General features: G+C 41.3%; 1 protein-coding gene and 1 long non-coding RNA gene across 3 annotated transcripts in view; both read left to right on the top strand.

Moving 5' to 3' along the window:
- chchd6b (coiled-coil-helix-coiled-coil-helix domain containing 6b) overlaps nucleotides 1-8,114 on the top strand; it is a 42,870-nt gene extending 34,756 nt beyond the window's left edge. For both annotated transcript variants that reach the window (XM_086041886.1, XM_086041887.1), the window contains one exon: nucleotides 7,907-8,114. In XM_086041886.1, the coding sequence (XP_085898012.1) occupies nucleotides 7,907-7,930 (24 nt within the window). In that variant the 3' untranslated portion in view covers nucleotides 7,931-8,114. The remainder of the gene's footprint in view (nucleotides 1-7,906) is intronic.
- A 23-nt stretch (nucleotides 8,115-8,137) lies between these two features.
- The window catches only part of LOC147142396 (uncharacterized), a 29,543-nt gene continuing 22,377 nt past the window's right edge, over nucleotides 8,138-15,303 (top strand). The window contains exons 1-3 of the long non-coding RNA XR_015088237.1: nucleotides 8,138-8,705; nucleotides 8,803-8,878; nucleotides 8,951-8,986. This is a non-coding gene — a long non-coding RNA (uncharacterized LOC147142396). The remainder of the gene's footprint in view (nucleotides 8,706-8,802; nucleotides 8,879-8,950; nucleotides 8,987-15,303) is intronic.

Consider the following 15,303-nt stretch of genomic DNA (forward strand, 5'->3'; position numbering starts at 1 on the left):
ATCATTTCTGGCAGTCACTCTACGTTTCTCAAAGAATCTGCCAGTGGAACCAGCATTCTGCTATCTGCTATTGTATGCCAGTGTCTGATCTGAGCATCACACGAGTTTATCTATCTCACTTTTTCTGTTCGTTGACAATTCACTATCTACGGCAGCCAAGCTTATATTATACTGACTGTCACTCAAAAGTTATTTTATGTTTTATGATTGATGCATATACCGAACACACACACATGCAGGCCTTGAACCTATCACCCCCGCCCATGCCTCTCCTGTCCCTGGTTGAGTCATTGTCATGCATATAGGGACCTTATGATGATGTGTGTGGTGCGCTTCATGATGCGGGATGAATGTCAGCGCTTTAAAGACCTTAGTTATCATTAAGTTGTGAGCGTTTTAACTCTTGCACACATTATCTATATATTTTCATGTCCGCTGGAAGAGTATGGTGTGTGTGTTTTTCTTGATGGGCTATGGAAATTATGATGAATTCATCTTTTTTTTGTTATTTTAAATGGGATAGCCAAATTCCTTTCTGAATATTTGGGATTCCTCTTTCAAAGTCAGTGTTGTATTGAGCAGAATGATGCTGCACAGGGGGGGTTGAAGTCTATATAAGTCTAAAGCTGAAGTCTATATATAGTTCAACTTGCTCTGGCTGATGTCATGTTTTCTTCTCTAGACTTAAGCCCTGAATCAACAGTGTCTCTGCTGGTTGCAGTCAAGGGTGCACTCCATTATAACTCAGTTGCTTCGATAACTGACGTTTTTAAAACTGCTAGCAAGTTTTCAAAGGAAAATTACACAATGAGAGACTTTTAGGATCATTGTTTTAACCTACAAAAATCCCATCATCGCATTTTAGGTTTTTACAAGTAAGTTAGCAGCTGATTGTAAGCACACCAAACCACACTTGTTGTGTTCATCGTTGTTCTTATACAGTTACATATTAAACCAAGTTAATTTTCCATCATAGTTCTGTTTCTGGAAAGCCTTAGTGTAAGACCATGAGTTTAAAGGCAGTTCTTATCTTCATCTATTCTCTTTCAACATCTAACAAAAGCCCGGATTGTCAAAGTCACATTGAAGAACAAATGTTTCTCAGACCACCACTTACTGCAAGTGTCATCATCCTCCTCCACAACACTCAATTGGAGCGCCACCGCCAACCATTTGCAGGATGCAAATGCTACTGCTGCGCCTTTTTAAAATAATCCACAGGGGCCCACAGCATCTGAGAGACACTTGCCTTTTTATTCCACACACTTAACCCACTTAAACCCATCAGTCTCCTGGAGGAAGCATTTGTCCACCCTGGTGCGTGAGTGTGCGCTGGCCTCAGAGATGCTCGATTAAGTGCCACTCTAGTTTTACAGTGATTACGGAATATATTGCTGCAACAAGTGAGCGGAACATATGCATTTCTAAATGCATATATGATGAAGTCTAAAGGCAATCAAAAGCCTACACGCAAGTTTACTCGGCAAGGATCTCAAATCAAACAGTTGAGTCTCTCTGTCATATTCAGAGGCACGATGCAGTGCTTGTTTTAACATTGGGTGCTAGAATAGCACATAGTAGAACGTGAATGTAAGCAGAAAAAAGTTTGACCACAGGGGCAAACAGCCTTTTCTGCAATTACGTAGTTTATGTGTGCCGTGACAAGAAAGAAGCAGCCGTTTGGAATTAATTGGCCTTTATTGTGAAGCCACACATGCATTAAACGGGGATTTGCTTGCACTAGCCAGACTCAATAACACAACTCATAGCGTGTCATACATGGAGTATTTTTGATTCCAATGCTTCAATTGTAAGTCAAATCGTAAATAGAGGGACACAAAAGCCTCTTGTGTTTTTGTGTTAAAAGTATTAGAGCATGTAAGTGTTTTTCACATAATGGTAACACTGTAATTGAACATCCAGAGCGCCAGAGATTATGTTGAAACTGTTTATGTATAAACCATAACTTTAAGTCTCAATTCTAGCATTTCACGCAACATCATTCTCATACCATTTGCCTGCTTTGATGTTTTACTTAACAAGAGAAACTAGAGAGGATGTAAAAATTAGTATAAACAGATGTAGCTCTGTATCAGGAAAATAGCTCATGTATGCTGCTTTTAAATGTTCAATGTCTTAAATGATTTACGCAATCCCAAATAGCGAGCGCTAAATTTGCTCTAGCATAGTATTACAGTTTAAAAAAAAAAAAGTGATTATAGAAGAATACCTTGCACACCGATTGGACCTTGTGTATGATTTCTGCTTATGGAAAAGTAGTGTGTAATTATTAGTAGTAGTAACTGCCAAAGAGTCAAACATAACATTACGAACATTACAATTTGACTGTAAATGCTTTTTCCCACTGTAGTGATGAATGTTATTTATTGAATTTCCCTTAACATTACTGCGCTTGGTGACACACTTGAAAGTAGAAAATTGACCGAGGCGAGCATGTGTGAATATCAATACTTGTGTCTCTATCTCTCTGTATTCCATCCCACCTCTCTGTCATCCATCATCACCAAGGCGACCATCCTGTGAAGGCACAGACCACATCAAGATTAGCTGTTTTCTCCTCCACATACCCCCATCCTCCACAACATTGGCTTTAAGCTGTATCATACAGCCAGCTAAACCTCTCGCCTTTGCCTGCTCTCCACTTCCATGTATCGTGTGATCAATTTCCCCCTGCCACGTTTCAGCTGCCATGTGCTTTTCTTCATTTCATGCCAGACACGCTTTATTGGAGAATTGTGACTCAGTGGCTCAAGTTGTTGATTTACTCATACCGGCAGATCGAGTTAGTGATTAGTGATATTCACTATCATTAACGTAGTAGTTGCCCAAGCATGTTTACATATGGTTTCAAATTGTACCTTTGTTTGTGAGAAAAATGAAAATCCGTGAGGTAATTAGCGCTGGCAAATAAGCACTTCAAGAGCAGTGACGCGGTCTAAGGGGGAAATATTGGCAGAAGGAAAAGTCAACAGTTTAAAGAGAATACCATTAAACATTGCTCATTTCCAACACAGTCATAACCTCGTCACTTTAGGTACCCTCTACTGAATATTAGCATGCTCATTATAAAATTTGGCAGGGAAAAAATGAGTCAGTTTAAGTCTGGGCACCAATGCGGAATGGTAGTAGTATGTCTGCCTCATAGTTCCCCTTATTTAAATTTTGTTTGTAGTTTTTGTGCTTTCCCTGTGCTCGTGAGTTTTTTTTTCCAGATACTCCGGTTTCCTCCCATATCCGCAAAACATGTTTCTTAGGTTGAATCGTACATTGTAAATGGTCCATTGGACACAGCTGAGATAGGCTCCAGATGATTTGCAACCAGAATTAGGACACGTGGTATAGAAAATGGATGCATGGGTGCAGTGAGTTTCAAGAGAGAAGAAACACAGTGACAACATTTACAAAAAGACAACTCGATTATTCATTTAGAAAAACAGTGGTCAACAACCTAAACAAAAAGCGTTTTTCACATTCCTTATTTAACGTCTCATCTCATTACATTATGATCCTTCGGCCCGAGCTTTTTACATAGTTAATGGCAGCATTAATTCCCAGTGGGTTAATAACATTAAATAAATGACAACGTTGTATCTGGTATGAAATAGACACCAAATACTACATGTGTGCACCGAGCAAGCTATTTGAATGAGTGAAGGGCGAAAGTTGTTGAAGTCAGTGGGTAAAACCAATGTGTGTGTCGAGCAAACATCCAAAATGATAGAAGAGCTATTTGTCCTGTGCTTGTCAAGGATAACAAATTGACTCACTAGATGGCCTAACATCGAGTCTAATCAGTGACCTTGTGTGTGTGTTTTGTTTAAAAACAAACAAAAAAACAACCACAGCTCCACGATCGTGTCTGATTGACATTGTTTGCCTGGCAACTCTCTGTTGGCCTCCCAAGAGAAAGGCAAGCTGAGTGCCGTTTGCGCTGAGCAGAGAAGACAGTTATTGATTTTCTAATTGTCTATTATTTTTGTTTTTCACAGAGAAAGGGCCGAGTGAGCGAGTGTTTTTTTATTCATTTATTTTTTACATCACGTGTGTCAGTGTCAATGTCTCCTTATATGTTGCCTAACGTGCGTTCAGGTGCGCCGTCTCTGTTGCTTATTAGCTGACGACTGCGGAAGTGTGAACACAGCCTGCACGTGTATCCTGTTGCTTTGACACCACTGCCGTTTGAATTAGATTTCCAGTCAACCAACGCAACAATTCTCTGACACCTCACGCTGCTCACTAATTGGATGGAAACTCGCAGGGGGAAGAAATGCCTCTTTTCTGTGTGTATTTTGTGTGTGGGCAGGGGAAAAATTGTCTTCTGTTTACATCTAACATGAACAAACTTTTTCATCTCACGGAGAGGTATCAAAATGAAGTTGTTTGTTCCAACTTTTTAGTTTATTCTCAAATGCATCTATGAAGCTCACTTGGAATTTTATATAATACCGTATATAATACGATTCACATCACGCTATGTATGTGAAGTTTGGATCCCAAACCCTTAAGCTTCACAACGCCAAATATTTTCTACACAGTAATATTCCCTGTGACTTTTCCAATTCAAATGTTTGAGTTTTACAAATGTGACTGACATTTATTACAATAAACAAATTAGAAGGGAAAATTCAAGTTCAACGTGTGTGGGAAAAAGTAGCGGGTTATAGTATAATAATATATATAATATATAATTAGGGATAGACCGATTATTGGCTGTGCGGATTATTGGCACCGATATTGGGCTTTTTGACGAATATCGGCATCGGCCTTTTTTAAAACTCTGCAGGCCGATAATAAATGTATTTAAAACTGTGGAAATCAAAGCAAAGATATGTGAAAGTTTAACATTTCTTTCATTTTGAAATTTATTGTAGAAAACTACATAGAGCTATTGTTAAAATTTTACTTTATCCTTTTTAAGAGATGTTGACAATCCTGGGTGCTCCCTGAACTTTTTGTTAGAATTTTACAACAGAGATGTATACTGTCAAAAATGTCTTGTAATAATTATTTGAAAACAATCACCATTATGCAAACCTGAAACATTGTTCAATAAACATGCTTAAAGACGTTACAACAAAGTTAAGAGTAAATTTGTCTTTAGATTTTGATGCCAATATTTTCGTTTTCACTGAAAATGAATATCGGCTCAAAATATCGGCTATCGGCCTCCTTGACTACTAATAATCGGTATCGCTATCGGCCCTGAAAAAAGCATATCGGTCTATCTCTATTGACAATAGAATGTTGTGGATTCCAATGTGAGAACAGTTGAGAACTAATACACAACAGCCAACCTAATATGTTACATGGCCCTCTTAGGCCACCAAACCTGACCTGAGCCGTGCTCGAGTGTACTTGTTGCACTTGTTTCTCCAGCACACCCCAGATGCTCAATCAGATGGAGGTCTGGGAAAACCGGAGGCCGAGTTAACACCTTGAACTCTTTGTTATGCACTTCCAACAATACTGTGGCACAGTGCATTCTCTTACGAGGTGGTTATTAGGGACTTGGCAGAACTTCTAAATGGATACTTTATGTCAGGGGTCACCAACTTTGGTCCTCGAGGGCACCTGTCCTGCAGGTTTTCAATGTCTCCCTGCTGTTACACGCCTGATTCAAACGATCAGCTCATCAGCAAGCTCTTGAGAAGCCTGATAACGATCCCGATCATTTTAACAGGTGTGTTACAGCAGGGATAGATTGAAAACCTGCAGGACAGGTGCCCTCGAGGACCGGAGTTGGTGACCCCTGCTTTATATCTTAAAAAATAAATAAAAAAATAAAAAATAGAAACACAGGACTCGTGCTGGAGCCAAAGTGTGTCACAACTAGTGAGACGCTAGGCACCATTTTAGTCACGCCCCAATAAATCAGGAAAACTGAAATGCTGGAAAACATTTTGATGCTGTACCTCCACAATTAAGTCTGACATAGTTCTCAGCGTTTGCACATTTTCAGCAGTTATCTTCAAACATGTACAATGATGTCTGAATTAACTTACCAGGGTCTTCACGTTCAACTTAAACATTTACTGTCATACAGTATAAACAAACAAAAAAAAATCTATAAAAAAAAAAAAAAATACCATAGACATAGACAGCAATGTGTTCTGTTGCCTTTCTTTTGTAGCAGGTACCTGACCAAATTGTGTATAAAATGAATGTTAAGTTAAATGATTGTGACCTTCAAGCAGTTCAAACTGATTTTTTTTTTTCTCTCCATAATAGGCTTACTACAATTTTGTTCAAGTGTGTTAGTGTGCGTACATGGCAGAGAGCAGTGCGGTCTTAAATCTAGGGCACACCTTGAGCTACAATATTTGCCGGCCCCCTTTCCCAAGGTGTCGAGCATAAAAAGCTTCCCCTGTCATTAAATTATCCAAGTGTGGATGGCGATGGGCCAAATGTGCTCTAGAGGATTCATATTGAGCTGTGTGTACTGTGTGAGGTGCTTGGGGTCAGTTTGAAATTCTGGAACGACTTCATACACTATGCATGAGGCATAATGTCCCATCAAATCGTCGAGTATTCGGGTGACAATAGTGACTCACACGTGCACACACCCTCAAATAGAACTACCTTCACGCAAATAGCGTCTTTCCAAACAAACACAGTTCCCCTTTTATGTTCCCGAATGCGAGTGGAACAGTAAAGCTAAGCCCCCTTGTCACATTTGCCGCTCATCTCCAATTCGGTGGCACAGGCTGCGATGCCCTCGGATGTACTTGGCAAGTAAGCGACTAACCTGCCCGCCAGCCTATCTGCTTGCCAGAAGAGCATCGAGGTAGTTTGCATGCCAACTTGCCTCCCCAGCAGCCACGAGTTAATGCTTCACTAACCTTGTCACCCCGTGTCTCCTTCTGCGATTGTGTGTTTGTATGTGTATTGACACAGGCGGTGTCTAGTCGCTCCCTGCAGCGGCCTTGCTCAGCTCTGATCGGCTTCTTCTCTGCACCAACTAGCACTAATTCTTAATGGTTATCTCTCTTTTTTTTTTTTTTTTTCCCAGCTACGGTGGCGTTTCAAAGGTTAAACACAAGCAGTTTGGGATCATTTTGTGCCAGAGCAAATAATGAAAATACTTTGTGACTTAGTCAAACTGCCACCATCATAAAATCTTTATTAAATGCAAGAAGTCAACCACTGTAAAATGAAGAATTGATTTTGTTAACAAGCGATAACACGGTTGAGTTGTCGTCTTACTATTGTGGAAGCAAGTGCATTGTTTTTAGTTTTCTTGATGACCTAACCCTTTTAACAGCAGTTGCTGATAATGATGTGTCTTTTGGAATAAGTGTTACACCGAACCAAAGAAAAGGAAAGGCACATGCAATTGGGATGTCCTCATCATATATATTTTTGCACCAGAGTCATAATAATATGATGATATAATGTAATATATAATACATAATAATATAATAATATGACAATCAGCTCATCATGCAGGTGCTATAGAAAATGGATGGATAAATGATAATATAATGTTTTTTCCAAGACATTGTATTTTCAGATCATTTCTTTGGTGGTTAACGCATGCATAGTATTTACCGTACAGACAGTGGCTAAAATTTCAAATTAAACTATACTTCACAGTTGGGCATTTTCAGCCTCGATCTGCACTGGTTGCCCAAGCCATCACATCGGTGCGTAGCCATGGACGAACCGTTCACATAAACAAGTTAAGAAGCTCTTGTTTTTATATGCTAAGCATCTGAAAAACATACTTGTAGGTTCAGACTCTCTTTTTGTTTGAATGACCCTGTTCTAGCACCTCCTTTAGAGAACCACATTTAGCACTTGACTAGATGAGTTCTTATGCTGTAGTCATATAAAGTTTTTGAAACACGGCGCTCTGTTCTTGTGTTCCTCCGTCTCTGTCTTGCAGAGCCCACTGACCAATCACGCATGAGAAGCCCCAAGCAAGAAAGCATGAAGAGCAGACGTGAAGAAGAAGAGAGCATGTCAAATCCATCCAATTCTTGCCTCCCTCTGTGCTTTCTGTTAGACGTCCATCCAATTATTTATTTAGCCGCCACCACTGTAGAGCCTCCCTCACCCTCCTTCTCCACTCACCATCCTTCTGTTTTTGTTTTTTTTTTGGGGGGGGGGGGGGGGGGGGGGGAGTTGTATTATCTTGATTTGTCTCTCTGGAGTGTATGATGCCTTGATTTATTGTCAAGTTGCACAGGCACACCCCTGCCTTCTCGGAAATAAATCCAGGTGATCCGGTGGTGATGAGACTACAGGTTGTGCGTCTTTGTGTTGTGTGTGAACGTGCGCGCTGGCTGTCTCGTCACAGCATGCTAATAACGACTGGAAATGGGGCTTGTGCGCAGCCGTCTTCCAAGGCCCAGAGGCTTGATTGTGTGCCGTGCTTGTGATTTCATTAAGAGAGAGAAGCAAAGGAAATGAGGTATAAATGAAGTGGTGGACAGATGAAAAGTGAAGTGAGCATGTATTAATGTGTGTGTGTCTCTCTCTGTGTTAATCATGTCGTTCCGCTATAGTAAACCCCTGTGCATTTATGTGATCACGAAAACGCGCGTGTGCGGATGCGCATGTGGCAAACGGCGGACAGGCCACATATTGTCCCTGCTGCTGTTACCATGGTGACCGTGTTGCTTTGCGCTAGCAGCAAGGTGTGGAGGAAGCTTCCAGATAACCCCGGAGGTCAGCGCACAGAGGTATACTCGCACACTTAACCCTTATACCTTGTGTGTGTGTGTGTGTGTGTATGTGTGGATGTGTGACTTCGTCTTAAAGATGCATTTCCATTCACAGCAATGGAGGAGAATGAGGGTCTCCTGTATTTGCTTGGCATACAGCCAACGGACCGACACGGCAAAGTGCAGACAGTGTAAGCTAGTGTTGCATGCTAACCCTTGTAGGTCTAGTCGTGCATGCTGATTTTTGTCATTGTTCCTCCCAGGTATCGACTCTGCATGTTTGGATCCAGGCCGACCAGGTACTTTAGAGTTCTCAAACTGCCGGGGTCCAGGGAACCCTCATCATATTAATGCCAATTTATCTCAGCAATAACATGTCCAAGAACTCTAACGCATTTTCTAACTGACCACACTATTATGGTTTCTTATACAATCGAATTGCGGGAGCTCTTACACTTACAATTATGTATGCCTTCACAAAGATTACAATGCTCACTCATAAGGCACTCATAAGATTTATCATTTTTTGTGTAGTTTGGTCATGTCGAACTGCACTGCATCATATTGGCTGTTTCTTAATATTGCGCTAGGTTATTGTAAGTCCACAGTCCCACATGTAGTGCTCATTGTAAGTTGCAGTGGTGTGTAGCTATTAATGAAGATAGTGAGAAGTATTTTGACCCTCGGATCAATAGATCAGCCTCACTGATCGCAGTTTGATCTTATCAATACATCAGATGCTACAAAAAAGCACGATGGGCCAGTGGTCCAATGATGTCATGATGTTGATGGATTTAGGCGTGTGCATCGTTTCACTCCGTGCGTCAGGCGTGTGTGTGTTTGAGACTCAAGTCGATACCTCCTCCAAACGCCACTTCCTCACCAAGGATTAGTCTTCTCTGACCCGACCGCCATGATGCACATATTGCCTATATTGAACCCCGCGTCGTGTTTGAGTTTTCAGCCAGTGACTCTCATATCTCTTCTCTCTCCTTGACATTTCTTTACAAATACCAGCTTCTATTCACTCGGTTATTGCCTTCTCCTATTCAGTCATCCTCCGATTAAACAAGCTCCGAAAAAGCCCAGCCACTGCTGTGTGCCATTTGGTTTTTATTAGAAACACGCGGACTTTAATTAAATTGACTGATTTAGAGAAATATGAGGGATATATCGGCGATATATATCAGATAGGGGGGCACAATGGCTGAAAAGAAAATAGAGGACCGGCCCTTATTGAATGTGGTAGGGGTGTGAAATTAGATAAGCGCAGGCCTGATGCAGGTCTGGTGTTTGGTTTCTCAGGGAAGCTTAGCTTTATTTCATTCAGTCAATTAGGATCTCTTCATGCACATCACATACTTGTCATCTTATTTATTTCCCCACCCTCTCCTAGGACTTTTAAAAAGATTTTGTTGTCCCTGCCAGCTTCCTTCTTAACCGTGCTCCTTCGCCTCGGTGCTGTGAAAGACCTGGGACTGTGGTTGCCGCGGTAACCGGCACCACTTTGATTGGAGGAATCAGCCGCATAGTGGAGCTTGCAAGGCATGCTTCTCTATGCACCAGTATTGATCTCCAGTCTTGGACCGTTTGTGGGGCCCAGTTGACAGCAATAGGTAACGTAATCGTTGGAGGAGGGAGGGAATTCAATATACTGTAATTAGCACGTTATTTTTTTTTTTTTTACACATAAGTGCAGCCGTCAAACAGGTGATTGTTTGAGTTGACGCGTGAGTTTGAACCTTTCCGTCATGTCGTTTAATGTTCTCTATGCTTCAACAGCTCGCCTCCGCACTCTTTAGTGTCTGCTCTCCCAATCAGCTGAGGGGGTGTTCAGCCGGCGAGAGGTGGTGTCAGACTTTGACAAACCGCTGCCCTTTAGAAAGACTTAATGGGGATCAATTCACGTAAAGTAAGACACATGCAGTCACATAAAAGTTTGCACACATCAACTTGTTCCTTCTTTGACTTCATCCACTCCTCCATTTCTCTCTCCTAGACCCCCCCCCCCCCCCCCACCTTTCCCCCTCTCCTTCTCCAGCCAACTTGGCTTTGTGGGTGTGAGCTGTTGCCAGTGATCCTAATTAGAATGTGTGACTCCATTAATGACTGTCACCATTCACTTGCACACACTTCCAGGGAGCACCCTTGCTAATTGAATCGGCTTTTATTAAACATGCGAAGGCAACACGGTGAACGAGCGGTTAGCACATCTGTTTCACAGTTCTGAGGTGTGTTCGCCCCATGCTTGTGTGGGTTTTCTCCCGGTACTCCAGCTACCTCCCGCATTCCAAAAGCATACTTCTTAGTTTAATTGAACCCTCTTTGTACGCAGGTGTAGGGCTGCATCAAACGATTTAATAATTGTTTAATCTGTTGATTGTTTTAATTACCATCCATTTATTCCAAAATAGGAAATGATTTCAAATTGACAGTGCAGAAAATGAGCAAACAAATTAATTATGATTCTGTCACTAGTTTGGTCCATAACATGTCAGGCAAAATTGGTTATCGTAGTTTTCCAATGTAAATGCAAATGTTGTATTTTGATTCAAAACAACGATAATCGGTCTGCTCTCATAAATGACTACATACGTTGGATAATATGTACTGTTCAGAAGCTGAAATTGAATTTGGACAATTTGAAATAAAAAAAAAGCGCTCTAAACAATCTTTTTATGAAAAATAATTATCAATTGATTTGATAAGCGATTAGTTGCGCGTGTGAATCTAATATCAAATAACATCCAAAACATGAGCTGTATCAAATATTTTGCTCTTGGAAATATACTGTACTGAACTGTACTGTACTATACTATACTATACTATACTATACTATACTATACTATACTATACTATCTATATTTATATATATGTTCAATTTTCATTGGCACTGTGAGACATTCACTTTGACTCTCATTGTGTTATTAACACTGCAAACAACTCACATCTCTTACAGTATATGGGATCCCATCGCCGTGTTTTTATAACATGTTTGTCTCAGTCAAGGATGCATCGCATGATTTTATGGAGCTATTGTGGCTCCTGGGCAATAGGATTCTATTAAAGTCAGTGTAAGGAAAGTGTCTGTTCCCGCGTTGTACTGTAATGCAATGTCAATTTAAGCCACACCTCAGGCAGTGCTGCTGCTATTTATGTTGTCCACCGCAAAACTGTCAAAATGCAGAGAAAACGTTGCGTAACTGCGCTTATCAGTCAAGAGCAAATCCTGCTTGTGTTGGATTAGAGGCAACAGGAGTCTCTCAAAATAGAAGTGATCTTAATGTTATAATAAACCTGCAGAACGACTCTAAAATGCAACATTTGAAGTGTTCTTAACGCCTTGAAAAAAAGATAGAAATTAAATAAATGTCCTCGCGCGGAATATGACTTGATGAAGTGACGTACGGAGAAGAACAACCAATGTACAGATCTGACAATAATAATTACAATACAAGTGTTCAGTTCAATTTTGTGCTGACTTGAATGTTTCTGTTCTTGCTCGGATATTCGTCTGATACTCCCGTCCACATTCCAAAAACCTGTACGTGATGTTGTGTTCATTGAAGGCTGATGGCCATTTGGTCTTAATGCGAGTGCTTGTCTGAATCTGCGTCAGTCAGATTGACTGGTGATTAGTCCAGTTTGTACTCACTTGAAGTCAGCTGTGACAGCCTCCAGCTAGGACCTTCATTTCATTAAAATCGTAAAGAATTACGTTTTTTTTAATTTTTTTTTTACATTTTTATTCTTTCACAAGCTATGTATTTTGAAAATTCGCTCAAAGTGGGTTGAGTTGTTTTTTATTTTTTAATTTTTTTTCTGCGGAATCCACCGATGGAGCAATATGAGCTTTCTTTTAAGGATCATACTAGCCACCAGCCAGCAACAGCAAGTAATGGTGCTGTGCGGGGGGGGTTTAAACACATAGCAGTGTGGAAAGCAGTGCATGCCACTAAATTGCTCCGTGGGAATAAAAAAAATTAAAATTCTGAATTATATTGTAAGTGATAAGGGCCAATGTCAGCCATCACTCGGTGGCCCATAGGAATTTCCCTTCCCTTTTGCAGTGTCTCTGCCTTTGAGTTTCCTGTGACAACACTGACCACACCATCTGGACAGCATGTCCCTCAATAAGGATAGCCGCTCTCTTTTCGAGCCAGCATTCGCAGACTGTAGACAGAGAGCGGACATCCAAAGGGTGCTCGGTCTTTGCAGGGTGTAGCGATAACAGCAGGGGATCTGACCTCAGTGTCTGGACTGAATCTGTGCCTGTCACTGCACGCGAGCCGAAGGTTGGCCCGTGCCAGATCTGACACTTTCATGGCTGACACCGGCGAAGCGAAAGCCCTCTGAACAATGGCAATAAAAAAAAACGAAGCCTAACAATATCAGTGGTTGATGAAGTCCCCTTTTAAAGTAGGGGTGAAGGGTCGGGGCAGGAGGCGGGGCCAGGTAGCGTGGTGACGGTAGAGACGGGCAGCTTAAAGGCGGTGGCTCCTCACTTTCTATTTCTGTTTTCTTAGTGGTTATAAAAAAAAACAATTTAACATCCTGTGAATTTATTGCATCCAAGTAAGAGTGTGTCAGGGGGTAACACTGCCTTAAATCCCCTGAACCCCTCTCAGCTCTCCCCTGGATGCCACTTGAAGGGTGATTGTATGATGATGATGATGTGTGCACGTTCACCAAAGAGGCACATGATTTAATTCCGCCCCACTCACCAAGATAAGACAACAGTCTTATCGTCCCTTCTACTCTCATGTGTCCTTTCTTTCCTTGGGATACTATTGAGGCATTGTCCCTTGCTCCTATTATTATGACACTTCTCAGCCCCGCACTTAATGCCTTATTCGTCTCTATTCCGGCTCTGGAATCTTCTCTTGCACCAGCAGAAGTGGCAAACACAGATTCTGGTTCTTTATTGCAGGCCTGTGCTCTGGATTTGAGAGGCTCTTTCCAGGGGATTTCACTGCCTTCCACAGTGGCGCTATCAGCTCTTTGCAAGGCGTAATGTTCCGATATCATGGCAGGAAGTGTCACTGCAGCTGTCCCGGTGAGGAACATATGTGAGCCTACTTGAGCTTGTAAAAAAATATATATATATAAGCCCAGCATAACGTGAATGCCATGAACCGCGCACCGAGATAGGTTTCCCAATTATTTCTCATCTAGGGTTCATAAGTCACATTTCCACCAGTCAGTTGAGTTCACTTCACAACCATTTTGTCGAAGTGCTAGTTGCAGTGGAGCAACACATACCTACCTACCGTATTTCACTTTCGGTCAATTGTCTGACCAGAGGCATTCCACTTTTCAGTACCCTTGCTTGTGTTTCAATACAGCCACACACACAATTGTTTGAGTTCACATAAACATATGTCTTTGGGATTGAATAAGTTAATCAATCAATATTTATTTAACTCGTTTATTGCCAAGGACATTTGTTTGTCTTCTCACAGTCCAGCCATTAAATCTCAGAAACGTCTTTATATTTTTTTTAATATTTTTCAAACATTGAGGTAAAAGAGGGTCTGAAAATGTCTGGCACTGAATGGGTTAATTAAGTAACTGCTAAAGTAAGACTGTGCTGCTGTAATTGTGTTGCCCAATTCACTTTGCTGGCCCAGTGGAAACCCAACTCTGGTCATTTTTAACAAATTGAAGCATCCCAAACTAAACCCTACCATTTAGTGGAAACGTCGTTTAGATTGCAGTCTTTTTCTTTTTTCTTTTTTTTTTTTTTAACTGTGGTGTACCGCAGGAGATCACCGAGTATGCTATAAGAAATCATGCAATTTCCATTCATTGTTCTGAAAATCTATCTACGCCAGTGACTTATGGTGACAGTTAGAAGAATTCAATGCTCCTCCACTAGATGGCAGAGGGACACATAATGATGTTGCGCATTCAATTGATGCTATTCTTACAACAAAATGAACAATGAATTGAGCCTAGATTTTCATTATTTTCGTAATTATACTTTTGCTGATGGTTTTATTTGGTAGTGTGCTTTTAATTCGCGAAGCCCTGGCCAACCACTGCCACGTGTGTCCTGTAATTACACTTTAATGGCATCCTTAACGGAGGAGCTTGTTTTTCGTAAAAGGACTTAGATTGAAATGCAGATGATGGACCGTGTGGTTGTTTTACACTTGTTTGTGCAGAGGAAAAGAGGGACATGGCAAACTGACAGCACACACTCCATTACCCTTCCGCGTATTCTTTTCCCTCTTTGTCACTCACACACTGACACAAATGCAGTGTCAATAATGGCAGGGTGCCGTTTGTATAATGATGCTATCTCGCCAGAAAGACGGTGCGCTATCAGCTTTGTCTGTCACACAAAGACACGAAAGGCAGCGGGAGTATGAGTGGATCACCCGAACACACACACACACACACACACACACACACACACACTGAACCTCTATCATGGCGCCCTCTGATAGACTTCCTGTGTCAACAGTGGATTTCATTAACCACGAACGGGGCCTGGCCTTTATTTCACTGGCACAAAAGCAGAGTTAGCTCGTGATTTTTAGTCCAGAGGGTCCGCACCGAAATGACGGCGTCAGCATGAATGCTCTAAATGTAATATTTGATTAGAATGCAT

This window comes from Filicampus tigris, chromosome 9, assembly GCF_054856515.1.
Source record: "Filicampus tigris isolate MCC_2025a chromosome 9, RoL_Ftig_1.0, whole genome shotgun sequence".
Classification (NCBI taxonomy): domain Eukaryota; kingdom Metazoa; phylum Chordata; class Actinopteri; order Syngnathiformes; family Syngnathidae; genus Filicampus; species Filicampus tigris.